Source organism: Tachypleus tridentatus, chromosome 8, assembly GCF_004210375.1.
Source record: "Tachypleus tridentatus isolate NWPU-2018 chromosome 8, ASM421037v1, whole genome shotgun sequence".
NCBI classification, from domain to species: Eukaryota; Metazoa; Arthropoda; class Merostomata; order Xiphosura; family Limulidae; genus Tachypleus; species Tachypleus tridentatus.
In genome coordinates this window covers 28,220,399-28,245,454 of record NC_134832.1, presented here as the reverse complement: position 1 = coordinate 28,245,454, position 25,056 = coordinate 28,220,399, and the positions used below count along the sequence as shown (strand labels likewise).

At 30.7% G+C, this 25,056-nt stretch overlaps 1 protein-coding gene across 4 annotated transcripts in view; it reads left to right on the top strand.

Moving 5' to 3' along the window:
* Fancd2 overlaps positions 1-25,056 on the top strand; it is a 152,592-nt gene that overhangs the window by 61,822 nt on the left and 65,714 nt on the right. For all 4 annotated transcript variants that reach the window (XR_013011959.1, XM_076447882.1, XM_076447881.1 and 1 more), the window contains 8 exons: positions 3,473-3,577; positions 4,313-4,404; positions 4,650-4,737; positions 5,612-5,647; positions 11,621-11,761; positions 16,300-16,434; positions 17,702-17,833; positions 23,210-23,317. Coding sequence is in view for 3 of the 4 variants with exons in the window: in XM_076447882.1 (XP_076303997.1) it covers positions 3,473-3,577; positions 4,313-4,404; positions 4,650-4,737; positions 5,612-5,647; positions 11,621-11,761; positions 16,300-16,434; positions 17,702-17,833; positions 23,210-23,317 (837 nt within the window). In the remaining variant the exon portion in view is untranslated. The remainder of the gene's footprint in view (positions 1-3,472; positions 3,578-4,312; positions 4,405-4,649; positions 4,738-5,611; positions 5,648-11,620; positions 11,762-16,299; positions 16,435-17,701; positions 17,834-23,209; positions 23,318-25,056) is intronic.

The following is a 25,056-nucleotide window of genomic DNA, read 5'->3' as shown; positions in this document are numbered from 1 at the left end:
AAGTTTCATATCAATCGTTGTTTATATTTTTTTTACAAGTGTGTGCTTGATGTGTATAATGGCTTTAAACTCCATTTGCTGTAAATTACTAAAGTGATTATTGAAGAGGATAATAATTATGAGTATTGGTTGCCATGATTGTATAAAATATTTAGGAAAATATTGCAAGTGGTTAAATATTTATCTAAATACAAAACTATTTAAGCTTTGTTTGGTGATTTATCTGTGTTTTTTATATATCACGTAGCTTATTATTAAAATGGTGAGGGCACATGATTGGACCAACAGACCAGATACAATTAACTTGTACTACTGAACTCTTTATTAAAAGCTAAACTACTATATATACCAAGAAAAATTTACCACTGAAAAAAATGAATGTAACATAAACAATTTTTGTTGTTTGAAATAAAGTATATTAAATAAATATTGGTAAACTGATAAAATGCAATATTGCTGTAGCCCATAAACTTGTATATTTGACAGTTTGTACCAACAGCTTTTGATTGATTTGCCTAATTAACTTGAAATTTAGAATAAACTTGCCATTAAGTTTTGAGTATTAGGATTACTTTATGTATATGATTAAATGTAAGTAAAAAACAGACAATTATATGTTTCCACTGTGTGTGTTTTTTTATAGCAAAGCCACATTGGGCTATCTGCTGAGTCCACTGAGGGGAATCGAACCCTTGATTTTAGCATTGTAAATCCGAAAACTTACTGCTGTCTATGGATTTATAATGCTAAAATCGGGTTCAATTCCCTTTGGTGGACTCAGCAGATAGCCCAATGTGGCTTTGCAATAAGAAAACACACATACATTTCCACATTTATTTAATATTGATTAATGATATACATTTCAGTGAATTATACATGAAATATGCTATACTTGCTGTATCATATTCTCTAGTTTCTATACACATTTCCTTAGTCTTAATGGTTTTGTTCATTGAAAGTAATGGTTTTCTGCTGATGGTAATGAAAAGTGTCATTGATGGGTTAGTTTATCTCAATGGCACTTCAGCATGTCATGCTGGCCTTGAATTTCTGTAGACAGGTGGCCTTTCTTTGGATGGCTCTCTGAGAGTCAGTTCGCAGGTCCTGATAGGGTTGACTAAGTACCAGTGCTAGATGTTCTCAATGGGTATTTTGGATATTGTGTCCATGAAAACCTAGTGTATCTACAGTCCTGTACTTGACATTGTAGTGTATACCCTTGTAGTGGTGGGTATGGTGAGTAGGTATTAAAATTTCTCTATTTTGTATGGAACTGTCACTCAGTGACACCCTGTCGAAAAAACAAACAAACAATAAGGAAACTTATTAATTTGAAAGAGGCCACATTTAGAAGACTGAACAGCATTCATTAACCCAGTCTGTACCTGTACCTTGTTTATTTAATTCTTCATTCTTTATATGACCAATATTTAAGTCAAATGTCTCCCTTTTTTAATTCACAAGGGATCAGAGAGGCTTGCTGTCTCTGATGTCAGTTAAGAAGCTACGTTATGGAGACATCTTGTTGGAAATGTATATATCAGAATTCCTACTTAAATCAGAGGTTATTGGGGATATACCTATTGAAGTTATTGTATATGTTACTTTGAATTTCTCATAAGGAGTTATCATTGAGAGGTATTTACGAAACATTCCCGAGTCTGAAATTTCGCTAGTTTCTCCAGCCAATGAGTTTCTGCTGTGCGACTTATCTCCACTCATAAATAAGGAATAAGGCAGCTTTCTGTCAGTGTACCATAGATCTGAACATCCTCCATGCCCTCTCTTCCACCACTTTAGGAGTGAATCAATGTTCAATGTTGATCTATTGTGCTCTCATATGTCTCAAGCTGAACTTTGGGTCTCTGGTCTGTGGTTCTGTCAAGCTCTCTGCCTTGAAGATGATGGGCCATGACCATAATCTGAGGCTTTAGCTCTGCAAGGAGACTCTCCACATTTACCAAGTCCAGAGTTTGTACACTGAATTCCATGAGCCTCTTCTTCATTTCCAGCACTGCAACTTTCTTTTCAGTGTGCTACTAAGCTTTGATCTTTACAATATCATCCTACCTTATGTTGTGTCTTCTATTCTTCCTTTTGGCCTACATACACAGACACAGCTAGGAGAATTTGATCTATCACTGGATGATGTTGCTTATTCTGATACAGTCCATACCACTATGACTCATTACCATCCCCACCTGTGACCTTTCTTTGAGTTATCTGAGGAAGGTGGATACTTCCAAATGGAATTAACGTCTTCTGTTTGTCAAACATCTTTCAAACAATTCTTCTGTTCCATTTATATAGATGGTTCAAAATCAGTTTACTCTTTGGGCTTTGGCAATGTTTGTTGTGGCTTTGTGGTTGCTCACAGGATCTTCTTCTCAGCTTCTGTGTTCCCTGCCAAGCTGTATGCTATTTCTCTTGCTCTGGATCACATAAAAGTTAAGCAGTACAGTAACTGTACTATTTATATGAACTTTTTTTAGCTCTTTTTTTGCTTTGCTATCCAATTTTACTATGTACATGTTGGTATTCGAGATAACAAGCATGCTGACACTAAAACTAATTCTGTCTGTTCTGGTGGTGTCACAGCTATGTCTCTCCCTTACGTGGACTTTGGTTCTGTGATCATGGTCTGGCTTCACACCAGTTAGCAGGCAATGTGGGGTGAGCAACATCATAACAAACTTTTCTAGATCAAACCTGCTGTTATTGTTTGGCCTTATAGTTTACAAAAGGCTAGGCTACACATTGGTCACAGCTTGTTAACTCATTGTTTTCTTTCATGTGGCACTGATCCACCAGTGTGTGACCTTCTTGACATTTGTGCTGCTACATTTGTGAGTGACAGTGGCATTTTATATATCTATTTTCTAAGGAATTATCCCTGATGCTGTACATTGTTATTGGCAATGGGGACATTGCCAAGCTTGATTGTGGTTTTATCTTTTGTCTGACCATTGGGCATTTTAAATCTATTTGTGTTGTTTACCTAATTTTTGGACTTTTTGAGCTTCTAACTTTTTTTTTCATGTTGTATAGTGTTTTTATTCTTACATCAGATGTTTGACACAGATGGCCATATTGCTTTGCACTAGTAATCCCCTACAACCAATCAAACCAACTGTTACCCTGATAGGTATGTGTGTGAGAAAAGTTGATACTATGACAGGTTTCAATGATATTATTTGATATGCTTGTGACATATTATCCTAAACAATATTTCAATAAATATTAAATGAAACAATTATGGTTTGTTGATTTTTATAGCTATTACTTAGCACGCAACATGGCCTTTAACCAAAATCTGCTCCTGAAGTAGTAATCATTTTATTATTTCACTTTAGTGTTTAGGTTTTTATCTTGTGATATTTTTATTCCAAAATTATTTTAAATTGTGAATTTTCTAATAATTGTTCATTCATTCACTACACTTTGTTTTTATATGTTTTGTTTCACTTTTCAGACTAGGGCAACAGTACTGAAAACATTGCCATCACTTGAAATTGAAGACTTACCAATTGTCATTAAATTCCTTTTAAACAATTTGAAACCTGAAGATGCATTTGAGGTTTGTGATGATCAAGAAAGCTAATTTATGTTCTGTAATTGCATAAATGAAAATAATAACACCTTGATATATTTATTTTTAAAATTATTAAAAACAACCTTACTTTCTTGACCTTGTTCATTTGTTAACAGTGTGTGCAGATATTACAGACAATTTACAAATTGGTTATTAAAATATATTTTTTGCAGGTAATAAAATCACATGGAATTGTTAAACAATGGTATTAGTCAATGATCTAATCAGAAAAAATTTCCATTCCTTCAAAATTGTTATTTAAAAAGTAAAAATTATCATAGTTAGCATGTCAGAATGTGGATGTGAGCTTCTATGTTTGGATTACCTTTTCTACCAATAATAGATCACAGTGTGCACTTTATGTTTATGGCTGTTGGTAAATTATAAGAATGGTGGTCAAGTACTTGTTATTATATTAGTGTAGTTCAAAAGTGGTGGATAGGGTTGATTGTTTACCCTCTAGTTTATCACTTTTTATTTTATTATTTTCAGTTTTTAATGATTATTGTTTTAATAACCTCATTTTAATAATATTTCTTTATTATATATTATATAACAATGAACATTTTGTCAGTTTAGTTTTAATAATTTTTGTAATACATGTTAAAGAACAGTTTAGAATTTGAAATTAAAAGATAAACTGTTCATCCATTATCATCTGCGATTCATCTTTGAGTGGAAAGAGCCCAGATATGATGTTTATTTTCTTATTTTAAACAGATTGTCAGTGAGGTACGTAACAATTTAGATTTTACAACATCATTTCCACCAGCAAAATCTTCAACCCCACGAAAGAGAAAAGCTTCAGATAAGTAAGTACTTAACATAATCATAAGTATTGGTCCAAATGAAATATAAATTTTTAATTAAAGGGTCTAATTTTCACCAGAGAGCAGTATTGATACTGCTAAGTATTAAATGGACCACATGGGATTTTAGCACAAGAAAATAGTCAGTAGTTACTATACACTTTTAAGTGAACAGATATAATAATTTAAGGCATAGCAAGTGAGATACAACTTTTGTATACTTCATATTTTGTATCTTCTTTTTAAAGGACTGACAGAGGTGCAGAATTTCTCACCATAGATGCCATTCGTTCCATTCTTCGATTTCAAAAAACTGTTTGTGATAACTGGATAAAGGTTTGCATAAAGGATTATTTCTTATCAACAGGTTATATGTAATTTGTTCATAAACCATTTCCTAGGTTGGAGAGTAATTTGATCTACTAATATTTTATTAAGTTTAACAGGCTCCTCGTGCTCCAGTGGGGAACATAATAAGTGTGCATTAATGCATTTTCATACACTAAGTGTGACCCACAAACTAGTGTTTATTTCTTGAATTTTAATTTCTAATTTTACAATTTCACTTCCTTTTCCATCATTATTAAGATTTAATATAAAAAGTAGTTTTGTTGTCCAACTTAATATTTACTTTCACAATTAACTCTGCATAAGTCTTCAGTAGAAATTTCCCAGCTACTCCTCCAGGGTCCAATTGGACCCACCTAGCCCAATGGCACAGCAGTATGTCTATGGGCTTACAACGTTAGAAACCGATTTTCGATATCCCTGGTGGACAGAACACAGATAGTCTGTTGTGTAGCTTTGTGCTTAATTACAAACAATCTAAGCAGACCTCCATCATAAAAATGTTAGTTAAAAATATTTAGATAATAATAATTTTTTTTGGAAACAAAAAACTCAAGCATTAAAAATATTTTCCTTTTTTAATCATTAAATGAACATTGAAAGTTACTTTTTTTTTTTTTAACCAGCTAAATTCAATGTAACAATTTAACACAAATTAGCTGAATACTGATGACCCTGAGAGCAACAAACACCTGTTGACACTGATGATAAGACCCTGGAAAACTAATGCAGAGTTAAGATATTAATAGAAATTATCATTGTAAAGTCACTTTTTATATATCTGTTTAAAAAAACTTTTGTTTTAGGGATTACCAAATATAATCACGTTTTTATTTTTGTTATTGTCATACAATATTTTTAGGCAATAGAAACAGTGAAGACTCCAGCAGAACACAAGGTAAAAAATATGTACAAGTCTTCTTATAAAATCCTTTATCCTAATTTTCAAAATAAAGGTAAGTAAAGAAAAAAGTTACTTGAAACATTACAGATACTCAAAATAGACTTTTAACCAGTAGACTGTTGAATATTTAGTATTTGTCTAACACTTTTTTAATCATAATGTGAAGAAGGAAATAGGTGAATCTGCTTCTATAGATTTTCTTTGATACAAATAATTTATTGAAAAATCATTGTGAATAATTAACCTTAAAATGAACAGTATATTAAAACTCAAAAGATATTGGGAATGCTAGATTAACAACTATTTTGAAAAATAAAATGCATATTTTCAATTACAAAGTGAAGGAGAATGCTATTTTATTGGAGGTTAAAACAAGGAATAATTTAAAAATCAAGAGGAGTCTAAAGTTTATTTTTATAAAGAAAATTTTGCATTCTCAATATTATTTTTACATATTTTTAGACGACTCCACTAATCTTAGTAAAAATTATAAATAGTCTTGGAATTAAGATATACATATGTCATAGTTATGATGAATCCTTCACAGATCTTTATTTTTCAATATAATTCTCAAAGAAAAAAAAATAACCTACTTACTATTTTTGTGATGAGGTATATGTATACCCTAATAAGATACTAGGCTTGAGATAACTTAAGAAAAGTATAATTCACTTCTTACAATGTTGTCATACAAACTAGTTTTAATACAATATCTATATTTTCTCAACCCAAACGAGCCGTTTTTGCATATAAATTTCTCAACAAGTGGGTTTCTCGACATCACTAATATGTAACTCTTCTCACATTCAGCTTTCCCAGTTCAGTGCTACTCTTTTCACGAGTTTTTCCTCTCACTACTAGCTTAATAGCATACCTAATCTCATGTGTATTTATATGATATTGCTATACACAAATAAGTGCATGACAACCCTCAATCATAAGGAGAGCAGTATCAAATCCCAGTGTATCTGTATACTTCTATACTGTTTTTTTTAATTATCACTTCTTAATTGGCACTCATGTGTTAAGACTTTTTTTCTTTTCTTTTCTTTTCTTATGTGAGCTTTCTCAACATTAGAATTTGGCTGAAATATCTACAAAACCAATTGAAGTGGAATTATTTTTGTTTTATTTTATTTCCACAATATCTAGTGTTGAACATCTGCAATTTGTTCACTCTAGACAGACTACCACAATGGTGTGAGGTACTTCTTTATCTGTAACAGTATGTGACAGCTGTTGTGTGGCATGTAGTAAAATCTTGCATGTTCCCTGGGCATTTTTCAGACCTTGACATTGACTTATTTCCTCTTATAATTCTTTGTCATTCCGTGACTTCTCCGGTATGTTATCTTCTTTCACTCTCTTCTGTTTCTTATCATTCTTTACTTTTCCATCTTCATTTGGCTTCTTTTTCAGATTATTATGTTCTTCCTTGTTTCCCTAGTTTCTCAGTCAAACTTCACTCTGGTACTTGTATGACTCATTGTTCTCATTTGCATATATTTCTTGGCTTATAATCACACAGAACCTCTTTTCTTGTATTCTCAAACTCCGAAATCTTTTCTTCAGGAATTGGAATCAAATCCATAGACCTGAGTCTTTGTCATGCTACTCTTTCCTTCCTTTGCCTTACCATTGCCACTTTTTTATATCCTCCATTCTTCTCCTTTTGGAAACATTTCATTGTTCCTCTTATAGGTTTTTAAAAAACACATTCCATTCCTTTTTTAACACTGGCTTGTTCTTTTTTGTCAATGTTGTCTCTTGTTACTGGGTTATTTTTTTGCTGGGATTTGTTGCCCAAGTATGTTTACCTTCCTCTTTTCTTAGGGGACTTTATTTAGCTATTTTCATCTAATGCTGGTGTTTGAGTGTGGTGCTCATTATGCCCTGGAGTTGCTGCAGTGTCCTTTCTTATCATTGTAGTATTTCCCCTTCTTGGACTTAATTCTCTATTTGTTATGAATCTTCCAAAAAATTAAAATAGTAAAAAATAGCTAATCTGTAAATAACCATGCATAAACAACTCCGTTACCCAATCCCCACTACAATCAGAACCTATCTTATGATTTTTAGTTCTTTTTTCTTTATCTGACAAATCCTTGGAGCATCTGTCTCCCTTTTCCATTGAGAAGGGATTGGAGGAGTTTGCTGGCTCACATAAGTCAATCAGGAAGTTGTGCTCTGGAGAGATTTTGAGTGGAAACATCTGCATTTACACATAATAAACTCCTCCTGAGGTTAAAGTCCATTGGAGATATACTTGAGATTACTTCCCATGCTACATTGAATTTCTCTTGAGTGGTGAGTATTAAGAGGGATTTGAAGAACATCCTTGAGTTGAGATCCTTGCTTGTTTCTCCAGCCAAAGTGTTTCTGCTGTGCTACGTATCTCCACTTGTAAAGATTGAAATATGCTGCTGACAAATGTCTTAATCACCACACTTATATCACCACATCTACCTGCCTTTGTCAAGGTAGATTATTTGAATTGTAAGGTATGACCATACATTCTTAACCCTCTCCAATGTTGCCAGTGTAAATGGTGTGGACATGAAAAGGCATCTTGACGTGGTTTTTTGACATATGCTAATTGTGGTAACAAAGAACATGACACCTGTGAGTGTAAACTACATCAGTTTTGGTCATTCTCCTTTTTCTTGCTACCAATCTTTCCCTTAGCAGGTGGAGGAGAAAGAAGTACAACATTTATGTATTGTCCCTAACAGAGGTTCTTGTCCACCACTTCATATCTTGGACATTTACTACTGCATTATGTTTCACTGCTACAGTGGGAGTGCAGAAAAATATTTCCATGCCTCCAACAAAGTTGTTCTTAAACCATTTGAAGAGTTTATTGTCTTCTATGGATAAATGGTTTTACAAGTCCATGTCTATGGTCTGTCCTCACCATTCTTTCCAGTTAATGCCTGGGTCCACTTCCTTCTGCCCTGGCTTCAGGTGTCTGATTGGGTAAATCTTCTTTGGTCCTGATGTGTAGAGTGATTATTCATTCATGCCCTCAGTTTCTGGAATCTATGTCTACTGACAGAGACCAACTTATTCAAGGCTGGGCAGGATCAGAGAAGTTTGACAGACCTCATTCAAGTAAAGAAAAACGATGTAGTTGTAAACAGAAGGGTTCTTTGACCAGTTCTCCTTTACCGAAGTAATACAATGGAACTGTCAAGATTTCTGTTTTGATCTGAATAACTTTAAGACTTTGGTCAATTCCTGTCACCCTGTGTGTCTTTCCTTACAGGAAACATTCCAGAAACCTGCTGACACAGTCACCTTTTGGCAGTTTTCTTTATACCTGAATGAGAGGTTGTGTGTTGGACAAGTGCATAGAGGGTTAGCACTGCTGGTTGACTAGCATGTGCCCACCTTGTCCTTGCCACTCAATACATCCTTGTATGCCATAACCATCACTGTTTGTTTTCTATTACTGTCTCTTGGGAAGACCTAACTGTTCTTTATGCTCTCCTAGAACAGTTGCTGTCTCTCTTTTTCATCTTTGAAAAGCTGAATGAAGACAATCCTCTCTGAAGTCACATTTATATTGATGGGAAGGGCCATTCTGTGAAGCATGTGCTCTAAAGCCCTGACCTGTCTCTCTTCATTGTTGGTTTTTTTACATATTTCCATGCACCTAGTCAGTTTTTTACTGCTTTCGATCTCTCTATCTGTTCCTCTTCTCTTTTCTCCCATTTTTCTTAGAGGGTTTACTGTATCCCACAGAACAGTGATAATTTTCCTATACTTTTAAGGGAAATTAGCTGTGGTCAATGCTACCTGACCTGAGTGCCACAGTGGAAGCTGGACAAGGCCAGCTGTCCTCTTTCCACCTCTTTCTTCCTGTCATTTTGCTTCCTACTGTTAATGACTTTGTTGAAGCAGTAACTGACTGCATTGTTCAAACAGCTGTTTGTTCTATTCCTACAACCTCAATATGCATTCCATAGTATCTTTGTCCATGGTGGTCTCCAACCTACCTGCAAGCATGAAAGTCTTAGAAATTTGCCTGGGGTCCCTTTGACAGGAATCTCACTCTTTTTAATTGCACTGCTTTTCACTGGGCCCATGTCATGCTCAGCAAGACAGATGTCAGAGCCAAAGGAAATCTGGGATTAAGTTGATAACTAGCATCTCTTCTACCACCAGTGCCAGAGTCATATGGGACAATGGTTTGGAAGATGAATGGTTGATATGTTTTCTGTGCCCTTTCCATCTTGCTTTCTAGGGGCTAGGAAGTTGCTGATATACAGAATATTGCTGATACACTTGGCAAGAACTTTGCTTATTTTTTTAGCACTTCTGTCTCTTCCTCTGCTTTCATGGCCATCAAGTCTTAGGCAGAGTGATTGCCACTTTTCTTTTGGGTATATTTCTGTGATGTTATTGTCCCCATTCCACCATGTCTTTTTACCATTTCCAAATGTGATTTTTCCTTAAGTCATCTGGGGAAGACATATATTCGTGAATGGAAGTACATCTCCTCTTCACTGAACATTCTTTGAACCATCCTTCTATTCCCACTTATATGGGTGGTTTAAAATCAGGTGACTTTGTGAGTTCTGCCATAGTTTGTTGTGGTTTGGTTGTTGCTCTCAGGATTCCCTTTACAGTTTCCATGTTTACTGCCAAGTTCTGTGCCATTTCTCTTGCCCTGGATCAAGTAGAAGCTGTGCAGTATACATATCATATAATTTATACTGACTCTCTTAATTCTCTACTGGCCCTGGAATTGCTTAACATTAGTTTTTACTTTATTCTCATCAATATTTAGCAATGATGGGCTCGTTTTCTTTCATCTTCCATTAATATTCAGTTTTTCTGGATACAAGCCCATGTCAGTATCTGTGGAAATGAGTTAGCTGATGCCACAGCTAAGTCTATCTGTTCTAGTTTTTCATCATGTCTGTGTCTGTCCCTGTATATGAACTACAGGCCTGTATTAAAGGCTCAGCTTCATACCAGTTGGCAGTCAGCTTGGAGTGAGCAATGGGATAACAAGCTTTTCCAGATTAAAACTTCTGTAACCCTTTGGCTGTCCTGCTTGTTTCCATAAGGATCATAAGGAAGAAGCTGTCCTGGCTAGGCTATGCAGTGGTCTCAGTTTTTAACTCCTTTTTACTTTTATCTGGATCTGATTCATCAGTGTATAGAGTAAAATCTCGTGCTTTTTTATAACTGTGAACAGTGGCACCATTTTAGACATGCACTTTCCTTTGGGTTAACCCTTGAAGTTGGACAGTGTCATTGGCTATGATGACACTGTCCAACATAATTGTTTTTTTAACTTTTAACAAGCCATTGGACTTTTTAATTCTGAAATTTTTATCTGACTTTTGGTTTTGAACATTATTTATTTTTGCATTTTATAAAATTTTACTTTTATTTTTTACTGGCTGTTTGGCACAGATAACCTATATGCTTTGCTTAAAAAAATGCCAAACAACCAACCACTCACTTGTAACCAAATTCTGGTTTTATTCACTTGCTACTAGACTCTGATCTCACTAACCTTTTCCTTGATTTTGTTTTCACTTTCATGTGACTGGGTTTTTATTTTAATTTCTCATTACTGAGTTTTTGTTTTAATCTCTTGCTACTATGTTTTGTTTTTACTTACTTTTTGCTTGCTTCATTAATTTTTCCTTAGGTTCTAGTTTTGGTAACCTTTTTGAGGTTCTAGTTTTACTTACCATAAAGTTCTGGTTCCATTGTCTTACCACTGGGCTATTTCTGGTTTCACTCACATTTTGTAAAGTTCCCAAATAACATACAGCCATTTCATTATGATTATACTTTAGTATCAACAGTTATTGCATATTCTTTTTGGTTAAAAGGACTTGAATTGAACTAAATATTGTCCAGTTATTTTGAATATAATTTTACATTTCAGTATAAAATGTCTTTTTACATTCATAATTATAATCTTTTTTTTTTTTTTCTCATCAGCCTCTAGACCTTCTTCTTTTAATTTTGCTTCACTCCTTAGAGTTAAGGAGAAAACCTGTTGAAAGTTTACTGCGGAACAAAATCAGAGCAGGACATTTTACTGAAGTGTTACTTCAGGTTACTTTTGGTAGCCATTCAGAGGTATGGAACATGGCAATCAGTTATCTGCCTTTGTATAAAATAAAAAAAAACAGAAAAAAACTATTGGATGAAATAGTTTGAAAGTTGAAGTAAACTTTCTATAGATTATGTAGTTTCTGTAAAATGAAATATTTTTATGTACCATACTTGTACAAGTTAAAAGATTTGATTTTTGTTGAAAAATATTTCTTTGTGATGTATTTTTTTAAAATAAATAAAAATTCTTACATTTATTGTAGATTTCAGTTAATATTTTTTGCCCTTATACATTCTTTTAAAACTTTCAATACAGTTTTTATTTTATATAACTGCAAATTTTGTAATTGCTTTGATTTGAAATACACCTGGATGTTTAACTGTATTTGTGGTAACTGGTGTGCAATAAAAGCAGCTTTGTTTACCCTAACAAACTTATAAACAAGCAGCTTTTTGAAATTATGAATTAGAATATTGCATTTGATGTATGTAATAAGTTTAAAAAAACATTTCATTTTGGTGTTGTATATGTATTTTATTTCTTGTTAATGATTCTCTTGTTCCATTCAACATGCTACTTTGGTTGATAAGGCTAATGTAAATATAGCCTAAGAAATAACAACTTTGTTGACTGAACAAATATTGATACTCTCAAATGTAAAGTGATCTAACTCAACTTGTGTCATCTTTTTTTCATCAAACTGCACTGTTATCATAATTCAAATGAAGTATAAAACAATAAAGCAATGTCTAGCAATATATCACCAAGCTAAGCTTTTATAATTTTATTTTGATCTCCAAATGATTTATTTTATTCAACTGAAAAACATGTGGCTTATACATTTTAAGTTGAAAAAAAAATTATTAGTTTAGATCACTGGTCTATAACTTTTCAAAACTAAGATACAGGCAGTTGTATCACATTAATATAACTGAGGTTGACAAAGAGTGATTAGCTGAAACAGAAAAAACTACATATGTGTTGAAGTTAAAAGGTTCAAATTTATATTGTTTTGTTCTAAACTGTTTTGACTTGCCTTTTTGGGAGGCTATGAGTGCTCTATTATGCTTAGATAAAATTAAAGAAATTCCCAAAATAATTTTTTTAATACATTTCAGATTTGTGAAAGAAAGACTAATGATTTATTTTCTGTAATGTTTTTAATTCATTGGTATAATTTGTCCATAGGAAACATATGCAACAAACTGGGTGTCATAGGATACTAAAATAGCTGTATCTGTACCAATATTTTTTAACTCTCTAATCTTTGCTAACATCAGGAAACTCTCAAGGGTTTTTTGGAGTGTTTGAAATTTATTCTAAAACCCTTTACCCATTTTTATGAGTTTAATAACCATTTCAGTTTTCCTCCTGAAAAATTAGTGCTTATTTTGAGAAGTCTAATTCCCATGGAAATTTCAGAGGGTTCTTGATTTTGTCCCAGATATCTGGCGTGTGTAAACGTACAAGTTACATGTATACTGAAAGTAGTTACATTAGCCAATAGTGGTGAGCTTCCAGAAAATGTTATGCCATTATACAGTATACTTGCATTGCAAATGATGCATATAAACATCTAATTCTCTCCTTTGTTAGTATTAATTAGTTGGATATGTAGAATAAATAACTTTATTATGACCATTTAATTCTCTTGCTGCAGGCTTGTTGAAGTGTGAATGTTAAAATATTTTAGTAAGTTATGTTCAAAATTTAATTAAACTGTTTTCATTGTATACAGATAAACTTGGTATCAAAATGTAACTAATAAATCAAAGTTTAATACTATATAAGATTTAAATTTTACTTGTATAAGGAAATATTTAAAAAATTCTCAGTCTGTTGTAGTCTGAAAAGTGTAGCATTTATTCTGCAAGTCTTTTCTATTCTCTAATTCTACTACTACCCCTCTGAGAAGCATAAAATTTAATGAAAGTTACTTTTTATAGTACTTTTTATATTATTAAAGCAAAACATAATTTGTATTGCCTTCAGTTTTGTTTGTTATAATATAATAAATTAAAAAATCAGATTCACTTGATTTGCCCACCTGTCCCATCCTTTCTGTCACAAGTGCCAATTACTCTCTCTGATGCTTTATACCAATGTTTTTATAACCAACAGAAAGTCAAAATTTTAATTTATTATATGGCATATTGTGTTGTTTTTTTTTTTACCTGTGCACAGTACTGTCTATTTCATATTCAGTTTGAAAGTGTCTCTACAGTATTCACATCAACAAGATTAGCTGTTTTTAAGGGCTCTTATTCCATAGTTAGAAAACAAGAAAATTATGATAGTTCTAGGATGTTGTTTTGCTTTGTGTATGTTATTTTTTGTTCTTAAGTGTATTATTTAAGTAAATAAACATTTAGTGTACTAGTACTATTAGTATAAAAGAACAACTTAAATTTCATTGAGAACTAAAACAATAGCTTCAACAACGTAAAAAGTGTCATATTTATTGTTTTTCTTGTATATTCATTATTTATTATTATAACTGTAAGTAAAATGTAAAAATTAGATATTAAGATTAGTTAAGATAATGAAAAAAAATTCTACATGAGCTGTGCTCATGAGCAACTTGGACATTGTGTAACTTGTTATAGCAATATAAGCTACACATTCAACAAGTGACTTGCAACTTGAGTGATTGGATTATTAGTTAGACACAGGTCAAAGAGTAATAAAAGTAAGTATAACCTGATGTAGTGTATACTGTTACAAGTTTTAAGCTGTTTAGGATAAACAGTTGTAGTTTTATGTTACAAATTGCAATCATTCTATAAATAAAAAAAGTCAAAGCAACCAAATGCACATAGAATCAGGATAGAGAAAATAACACATAAAAATGTAGAGTTTGGCTAGAAAATAAGTTTGTTTATTTAGAAGGTTTAAAGATTACCAAATGAAATTTGACAATTTTTAGATGAAGAAACCTACTTTTAATTTTAAATGAAAATTTCCTTTTACTTGGGATAGTCAACACTCCAACTTCATCTATTCACAGACACATTTTTGATAAAAACACTTAATTAGAAAATCTGATATTCTGTGTATGGGAGACTATTCAAAGTGTGTACTTCCTAAGACTAATCTTTTTGTTCCCAATTTTGGAAGGAAGAGGTAAGAAAAAAAAGGTGTTTTAAAAACAAGATTTTTTCGACTGAAATAAAGCTTAGTGAGTACACCTGGTGGAATTTTGTGATATTGTTAGAGTAATTTAAAACTTTTATTTCAAAATACGTATATAAAAACTTAAAAAAAATTGTGTTTCATACCTTTCATACTCCAAATTTGTCAAGGCTTAGCATGTAAGGTACAGCAAATGAGTACAGGTTTTTTTACAATTGTTATTAATTGAGATTATTGTTTCCTACATTTCTTTATTTACTGTTCTATGTTTTAAGAAAAGTAATTGAAATTTAAGTATTTATTTGCAAAGAGTATTAACATATATACATTTGCAATTTATTATGTCAAAAATGTAACTGTTAAAAATACTGGTCTACTAGAACAATAATACTTTGTAAAAGCGAGTATTATGCTGTTGGATATGGTAACATGAGATACATGTTTTCTGTGGTTACAATCTTTGTAATATTAGTCAGACTCAAATTAAAGGTAAATAAGTTTAATAAATATAAATAGAGGTATAATCTTATGAGGTTTAAACTATTTATAGTAAATATATGCAGTTTCTTGTAACTTGTAGTCATTCTAGAATGGAAAAATTTAAACTTAAATCTTATTTTATAATTTTTTGTTGGTGGTTAAGAAGCCAATCAAGCCTATATAGAGATACGATAGAGAAAATGTTTTTGATAATCATCTGGGTTTCATTAGGAAGGTATAGATTTTTTGCAAATGAAATTTAACAATTTTCAGATTGATACAAGTATTTTTAATCTCAAAATCAAAATTAACTCACATGTGAGATAGCTAACATTTGAAAAGAAAAAAATGGACAAGCAGATCTTTAATTAAAAAATCTGATATTCTCTGTAAGAAAGTCTTTTAATGTATAATATCTGTTAGATTTCATGAAGATATGCATGCTGTATTAAAAGTTATAGTATGAAAAACTGTAACTAGCACAAAATGTTTATAAATTCAGTCTTTGGGACTGAGTCAAGAATGAATGGGTTAATTAAGTGGTCTATAACTGTATAAATGCCTTGTATTCTGGGCTTCATTTTGATGAGATGCTTACAGTTTCTGAAACTGTATGAATCTTGAAGAGTCTAGAAAAGCAATTTTGTTTATGCAATGATAAGTGAATGAATATGTTTAATATTATATTTTAGTTTAACCGTATACTTTGATGGTATATGACTTAAAAAATGTGTACTTTAATTCTGAAAACATATTAATTTCATAATTATAATGTTTGCTTTCTACTTTTATTTTGCAAAATATTAAATGATTCATAAAATTTAAATTTTGTTTTAATTTTACTATAAGTGCTTTATATAAAAATGATATTTCACAGGATTTTATTGGAGTCAATGTTTACAATAAATAAATGTAGTCCTAACATGTAAATCAAATTATTGCATTTCAGGTTTTGGAAGAATACTCAATATCAGTGTTAAATATTGCTGAGGTGCTATTGAAATCACTAGAACCTATAATCTCATCTTATGGGTCTACTTTGTATCAAAAGGCATTTGTAGCTTTTAATACATTTTGTAAACAGGTTAGTATCAGAATAATAAGTATTAATCATTAATAGTATTATCTGATAAAACTCAAAGATAATTATTATTACTCATTAGTATTTTTGTAGATGTAATTAACAATTCAGAATTTAATCAAATATTTATCTATTTATGCTAATATATCTTGCATAAAATGTAGTTTACGATTCAAATTTTTATATTATTTGAGTTTTAACTTATTTCAAGAGGAAAGCATCTGAGTTCTGACTTTTCCCATTCAGGATTTTGTAATGTCAAATATGCTACACTTATTAATCAATTAGAAATACAAGTTATACATAATTCAAGCAAGAATCTGAACTTTGTACTTCTAATTTTGTTGATTTACTGAGATAATAAGACACTTGTCAGATCCATCAGAAAAGTTCCTCTGACTTTCAACATTGATTAATATTCAACTTTAAACAGCTGGTAAATATGTTTATAACAAATTGAAATGTTGGAATATACTGGACAGTAGTTTAGTTTTGATGTCCATGTTGCTTAACTGACTGAAGTCTAACTATTATGTTTGTTTATTGCTACTCTGAACAAATAAAATTTTTTGTAATTACTCAGTAGGTTTTCATACATTCTCAATTTAAATAAGGATAGAATGATACACAAAAAAAGTAATACTATTTAAAGCAAACAAATATTCTAACAGTGGTCTTTTTAAATTAAATCCAATACTTATTTATAAACATAGTTGTATCAAAAGCAGCTTCTTTACTAATATCACAGGTTTGCAAACTTGAACTTCATAAATGTCGTTTTAGTTTTAATAATGGGTTTTCCATAATTCAGATATGCAGATTTTGAAAATAATATTCATTTTGTTCTATCATATCAAGACTTTTGACAAGTCAGGAAGAAAATGACTGTTGTGTAGATCAAATTATTCTTTCATTTACCACAATGAATATTTGTTGTTATAATGTTTGGGTTTTAGAAAAAAACAATAAGACTCTCACATCACTATTGGCCTAAAGAAATCTATAGCCTATGGTTATCAACATTTTTAACATAACAAAATGTGATCTGATTTCAAGAAAAATGATTCATGTATATAAAAGTGCATATGATGTTTTATAAAGAATCTGTACATGATGGAGAAAAATGAATATTGTTTTTGGACTTAGTGAATAGGAATTACTGTAAAACATGTAAAACTTTTAAGACAATTAAACTGTCATAAGCATGTGTATTCACTTTTACATAAGTTGGTGTTTAACTTTGATTTCCCTAGTATTTGTTGAATTGCAGGAAGTTATTAGTAATCTGGTTACCCATGTTGGAAGTGGAATAACTTCAGAGGTGGATGCTGCACTGGATACACTTGTAGTGCTTGGGGATCAAGCTACAGAAAAAATGGCTTCTTTTGGGACTTTTATTAAGGTAGAACCTGAATTAATTATAATATTGTATTATAGAAAGAAATAAAAAGACTTGCTGATGGTTTTATCTTGGTTAATAACCCTTTAAAGTTAATTCAGAGAGAAAGGATTGATTTGCTTCATCTTACTGTTATAACATATTCATTTTTCACCATAAGTATTATAAAGTAGAATTCTCTGTATTTCAATTAAATTATACTATGTAACAAATTTTTTAACTTTTCTTCTTTCTGGGCAGAAAAAGTGTTATTTTCCAATTGCTTATGTCTAAAGTAAATGGAAAAGATGTGTTTTTCTCTTCAAACTTTGCTTTTGTGACCTGGGTAATGAAATTTTCAAATTTACCCATTTTTCAGAACATCCCAGGTAGATTCAGGGCTGTGTAGCTGATAGAGAATTTTTTTGAACTTATAAGAACTCTCTAGAATATTATAGAAATTACGAGAATTTCCAAGAATCTTTTAGAATTTTCTAGAACTTTCCATAATAGTATATATACAGGGCTCACCACTTACCACTTCAGTTTAGCTCTAGCTGCCTAAGTGAACACATAGACCTATCTGATTTTATCAGAGATGGCATCAAGAAGCTGCAAGCATTTTTCAGATGCATTCTGTTATGTATATGGCCAATTTATCAAGCTGAGAGTGAAAATGTACTCTGTGACAGCATTTGCTAAAATGTGTGAAGCTCTCAAGGCATATTTCGGCATGCCTGTCAGGGATCAAGACAAACCCTGGGCACCTCATTTTACCTGCGAGCACTGCAGAAAAACTCTAGAAGGTAAGACAAACAGTTTTTGCTTGCTTGAATAGTAAGATTTTATATTATACAAATTTTAGACCTTTTAAAATTTAAATATCTCTCAGTGCACCTCAAAGAGGAATGAAACAGTGTCAAGACCTTGCTAAAAGCCTTGAAGTATGATGAGTATGGCTGGGAGGTTATCAGAGACTTCAAAATGTTTGCATTCCTGATGGGTCTCCAAGGAGGCTTTACCAACTTTTCCTGTTATTTTTGCCTTTGGGACAGCAGGGACACTGCAGCACACTACAACAGGAAGCACTGGCCACAACATACAGAGTTCTCTGTGGGGAGGCACAATGTCAAGTGTGAACAACTAGTGGACCTTCAGAAGGTATTGTTCCCACATTGCACATAAAATTGGATCTCATGAATAATTTGTCACAACTCTTGATAAGGAGTCTGCATTCTTCAAGTACTTTAAGACTTCTTCCCTAAGTTGTCTGAGGCAAAGGTCAAAGTTGGTATCTTCATTGGACCACAAATAAAGAAGATCCTGGAGTACACAGAATTCTTCAAGAAGCTTAGTAGAAGGGAAAAAAAAAGCTTGGGGCAGCTTTGTTGCAGTGGTTTGGGGCTTCTTGGTCAGTCACAAGGTCAAACATTATGTGGAACTGGTTGAGGCTCTGGTGAAGAACTATGGCAAAATTGGCTACAGGATGTCCCTGAAAGTCCACATCCTTGACACTCATCTTGATAAATTCAAGGAGAGCATGGAAGCATACTCAGAGGAGCAAGGCAAGCACTTCCACCAAGATGTTCTGAACTTTGAATGCCACTACCAAGGAGTATATAACAAAAACATGATGGGAGACTATATTTGGAAGTGATTGACATTACAGTTGCAAATCTCGAAAAACTACTCACTTCTAAACATTTTTGTATAACTTTAGTATAAATACATGTAAATCTTGATTCATATGTTTTATTTAGACTTTATGTAAATGAAAATATGCAAATTTGCCCATTTTTACATAGAAAATAGGTTAATTTCTAAATTTCATTATCCAAGTCACAAAAGCAAAGTTTGAAGGGAATAATGGCCATTTTCTGTACTCTTACAATGTAAGCAATTAAGAAATAATACATACTATCCAGGAACAAAATTTGTTATATAGTGCTATTATAAAACAGAAGTGAATGAGACACCTTATGCCAAAGTCTTAACAAAATTCTGGTAAGCCTTTGAGTATGTTGATGTAGCGTTCCTGGTAGGCAGAGCACATATAGATCATTGTATAGCTTTGTACTAAAATAAATAAAAAACCTTAGCCTTTGATGTATTGTATCTATATATGTATAGAAAATTAATACTCAACAGTCAAATAAAACAAAATCAAAAGGAGGGACTGTGTTAAAACTAGCAAGCTTAAACCTCTGACTAATGATATTCTAGTAAACAAAAACAAGCCCAAGTAATAAGCAAATCAAAGATACTGCATAAATCAAAAGGATCCCCATGATACAGGCTACAGTATGAGATATAAAATGTAACCTATATGTTGGAGGTGACTGTGGAAGTAAGACCCACATTGTTGTGAAAATACACTGTCTGTCAGTCCTACATGAAAAAAATTCATAAAAAGAATCAAAAGAAATAAAAATTGGGAGAGTGAGATGTCATTGCTCAAGCCCATAATACACTACATCTACATTACCCTTCACTGCCTGTAGACAACTGTGGGAAGGTAACTGCTTTTCAAAGTAAAGAAAAAACCAATAACATATTACCACCTGGGAGGTTAGTAAGATAAATTTACCTTCTAAAGTTGGCATTCCAGCCACATTATAGTATTAAAGCATTAATTAGTAGCATAGTAGACAAATTATACTGGTATAGAAAAATATAGTATACACAAATTATGCCAGCTGTAATTTAGTCTAGCAAGTTGATTATAATAATTATATTGCTGCTAATATTATAAAATGCAATAGCAAAAAGTGCCTCACATGTCCTACTCTTAAACACTTTTCGCTATTATACAGATTTATTCTGCAAAATAAATAATGTAGTTTATATATAAACTTGTGCTGAATGTAATATGCAATATGTTAAACAAATTTCAAATCCATTACATATACATTTAAACTTGCATAGGTTTCAAGTTAAAACCAATTTAATGAATTCCAGAGAATTAACACATTTTAGAATTCATCCTATTACTTCGTTCAAGATAACTATATTAAAAATTGTTAATGAAGAAACCAATGGATTTCAAAGAGAGGACTTCTATATTTTGAAATTAAGAACATTATGTTCTTATGAGTTAAACCTACTGCTTTTAATTTGAGTAATGATTACTGTATTGCTTGTTTTTTCTTTATAGATAACTTTTTTTTGTAAAAGTAAGAAAGTAAGAGGGAAAAAAGAAAAATTGTTTGATTTTTTAGAATTTTGTAATTTATATATTTCTTATTATAGTATTACTGTACATAAGTTGTTTTTTAAAAATATTTATCCACTTAATTTTTAAAATTATTCATCAATCTCTAAAGATAATATTTTCCTTCTAAAAAATTTAAAGCTTATCATTAGTTATAAATGTGAGTTCCAATTGGTCCACTATTATACAATTATAAAAGATTTTTAACTAATTTAAATGTATATAGGGTTAATAACTTACCTTGTGAATGTGTAAATGCTTTATTTATTGATACTTTTCATAAACATATTATCACTGGTGACTTGGAAATTGTAAAATATAAATTATTGTATAAAATACTTAAAAGTGATCTAAATACAGAATTGCCAATAAATGTAATAATCAAAATATTATCAAATCTATTGAAAACATTATTAATGCATATATTTTTAAACTTAACTATATTGCATTTTATCCACCTAGATGGTTTTTGAAATATAAGTTTTATGTAGTAAAAAAAAAAGATTTAAATTATCTCATGTAAAATTAAAGAAATATCACATAGATTTATTGTTTCATGAGTTAAAAAATAAGATTCAAGAATTACAAGAAAAATGTTATAGTTCCCATTGATAAAGTTAATTTTGGCTTTACATGTAAAAAAGGTTGGTTTATTAATTATGATAAATGAAATCAACAATCAGTAAACTTATTAACCAGTCTAAAGATACAGTAATTAATAATTTCATTAAAACTTATAAATTGCTTTATTCTAAACCAACTTATTTTGTAGATTTACCTTTTTTTTTGTGTATGCTATTCCAAAATTTATTTTTAGTTCAATAAAAACAATTATTGAACAACTGGTAATTAGATTAAATGAATTACTTAATATTTTATTTGATAAAATTAAATATGCATGCATTAATAAAAAGAAACACACATTTTGGATGATAAAAAATAAACTCATTCTAGAATATCTAAATAACTGTGAACAAGTGAGAAATATTAAAATAGGTATATTTAAAAACACATAAAGATGGACATTTTTGCTTTAACTTACAGATACATAGATGATTTAATTAGTATAAATAATCTTGAAATAAAAACTTTTATTAACACTATCCAGTATAATTCAAAATTGAAAATACTTCAACTTCTAATGTAGAGGCACAGTATTCAGATCTAGAAATTAAAATAATTGATAAAAGATATCCATCTAAGTATTTTTAATGAAAGAAAATATTTTTCTTTTCATATATATATTTTATCATCATTTATTAATAGTAACCTGCCATACTCTTCAGTTATAAGCATTATAACATCAAAATTATTCAGGAGTTGTAGAATTTGTAATAAATTTAAATACTTTATTAATAATGTTGAAATACTGATGCAAAAACTAATATTTAATGGATCTTATCAAGAAATTAAATAAAATTATTATTTAAACTATTTTATGATAAATTCAAGAATGTATTCTACAGATAATTTCTGATAACTATTTTTAGTTATAATAAGGTCATTTAAACAAACTGGTACTACTTTATGCAGATGAACACCTTGTTGTATATAAAAGCTTTTTAAGAGTCTGAAAATTGGTAGTTACAGTAGACTTTAATAGGTGGTGGTTGGGAATTATACCAGTCAGTTTAGATAATTTGGTTGAGATTCCATGCAAGTGTAATTTATTTGTCTACTGTGCTACTGATTAGTCCTTTACTACTGTAACTGGGGCTAGAATGCCAATTTCAGAAGGTAAGGTTATCTTTCTTTCTCTCAAATGGTAGTACCATATTTTGTGTTTTTTTTAAATTCATTTTTTCATTTTTCTTTTTTTGGAGAGCAGTCACCTTCCCACAACTGTCTGTAGGCAGTAAAGGATGATATAGATGTGGGATGTTGTGGGCTTGATCATCCACATCTTGCTCTCCTAATTTTTGTTTCTTTTGATTGTTTTTATGAATTTATTCATATAAGACTGATAAATGGTGTATCCCCATTTCTGCAGTAACCTCCAAAACTTAGGGTACATTTTATATCCCACACTATAATCTGTACCATAGGGACCATTTTTTATTTTTGCTTTGGCTTGTTTTTGTTTACATGGATATATATGTATATATATATATATATATATTTGAGTTTAGTAATTTAGGAATGTGAAATCATTTTATGTGTTGTTTTAGACAATGCTTTGTGTTTCATAGAGTATCCTGGACTTTTTTGACAACCTTACTCTAAGCCAAATAAAAAAAGTATACAGAGTATTAAGTGTACTAGCTTATCAAGGAGGTCAAGAAGGACGTAAGTTACAAGTAAGTGAAATGATTAGTGATGTTAATTAGACAAAATAATTGCCAAAATCAATGGACATAGATGAATTGTCAAGATGTGTTAACATAGTTTAATTGAAAGTTTCTAAAAATACAAATGATTGAGTAAAAAAGCTAGTTACATGGAAATAAAAGTATTCAAAAATTATCAAAAAAAAAAAAGAACAAAACATTTGAAATTGTGTAAATGTTTTCAAATAGATACAAATTTTAGTACAGCATTGCCAAGTAATGTTTTAGTTAATATATTGTTACACTTTGTGCTAAACATTTTAAGTGAAAATTTAATTAATTGAAAAAAGTTTTGCAAAAATAACTGTACTGTTTTATTCTTTTTAATATTATATTCATGTGTAAGCCAAATTCAAAATATTATTTGAAAATTTTGTTTAAATCAAAGCCATAAAAATGCATTTTCGTTTTACAATTCAGTGTAAGCAATGAAAAAAAATGTATAACACAAGGTTATGTTCTGTCTGGAATCTGATGACATTTATGCATTGCATGCCAATTATTTGATTGGCCAGAGGATGTTAAATGCTTTGTTGACTGTAAATTATTACTTAGTTGAGTTCTATATATTATATTAATGACATTCATAACTGTAAATTATACATCAGTAAAAGTATTATTGAATATTTCATAAATAAGTCGTTGAATGAAGAGCTTATTGAATGTCATATTAAAGTATAGAGTTATACTTCAATATTCTTAACCCTCTCTCAGTGATTTTATAATCACTTAAAGTAACCATCAATTTCCATCCTGTAACTTTTATTATATTTTGTGTTATCTTCATGACACTTGGCAAACTTTAATTAAACACTGCAGGTAGTTATACCAAAAAAAAATTTATTTAAGTGTTTTTTATTAAAATTTGTCAGTCAGTATATGGAGTCAGAATGTTGACTGCTTTGAATGTAGAGTAATTTTCATGTTAAAATTAAAAATACTTATTTTTGAAAATTGTTAAATTTCAGTAGTGTAATTTCTAAAGCCTGCTAAATTGTATCTATTCTCTACTTTGATTTTATATGCTTTCATTTCATTGAACAACCTTATAACCATAAAAAAACTATGAATAAATATAAATTACCCTTTTTCATTCTTGAATAAATATAAATTATGACATGAAATTACTATTGTTTATTCTAAATACCTTACAACTATAAGAATAAATAAAGAATATACACAAAGACCTGTTACCTTTTGGGTTTTTTTGCTGTAGTTTGTCAATGGAATTTAAATCTTCTTTTTTATACTAATCATACTACTGGGTTGGCAAGGCCAGGCAGTTATAGTGCTCGACTGAGGGCCGTGGGTTTGAATACCCATCATGCCAAACATATTCACCCTTTCAGTTGTAGGAATGTTATAAGGTTATGGTCAATTCCACTATTTTTTGGTAAAAGAATAGTCCAAGAGTTGGTTGTGGATAGTGGTGACGGTGACTATATATCTTCCTTTTGGTGTTACACTGTTAAATTAGGGACTGCTAACACAGATAACCCTTATATAGCTTTGCTCGAAAATTAAAAATAAACAAAATAGTGGTTCTTGTACACTAAATAATTTTTATTTATGGAAGTAATTCATCTAAGACCACAGAATAATAATACACACAAAGCAAACAATGTCCTATGACCTTTATGGTTTATTTTTCTAACTACAGAATGAAATACTTTAAAAATTCAGCTAAACTTGAGAAAAAAATTTCAAAC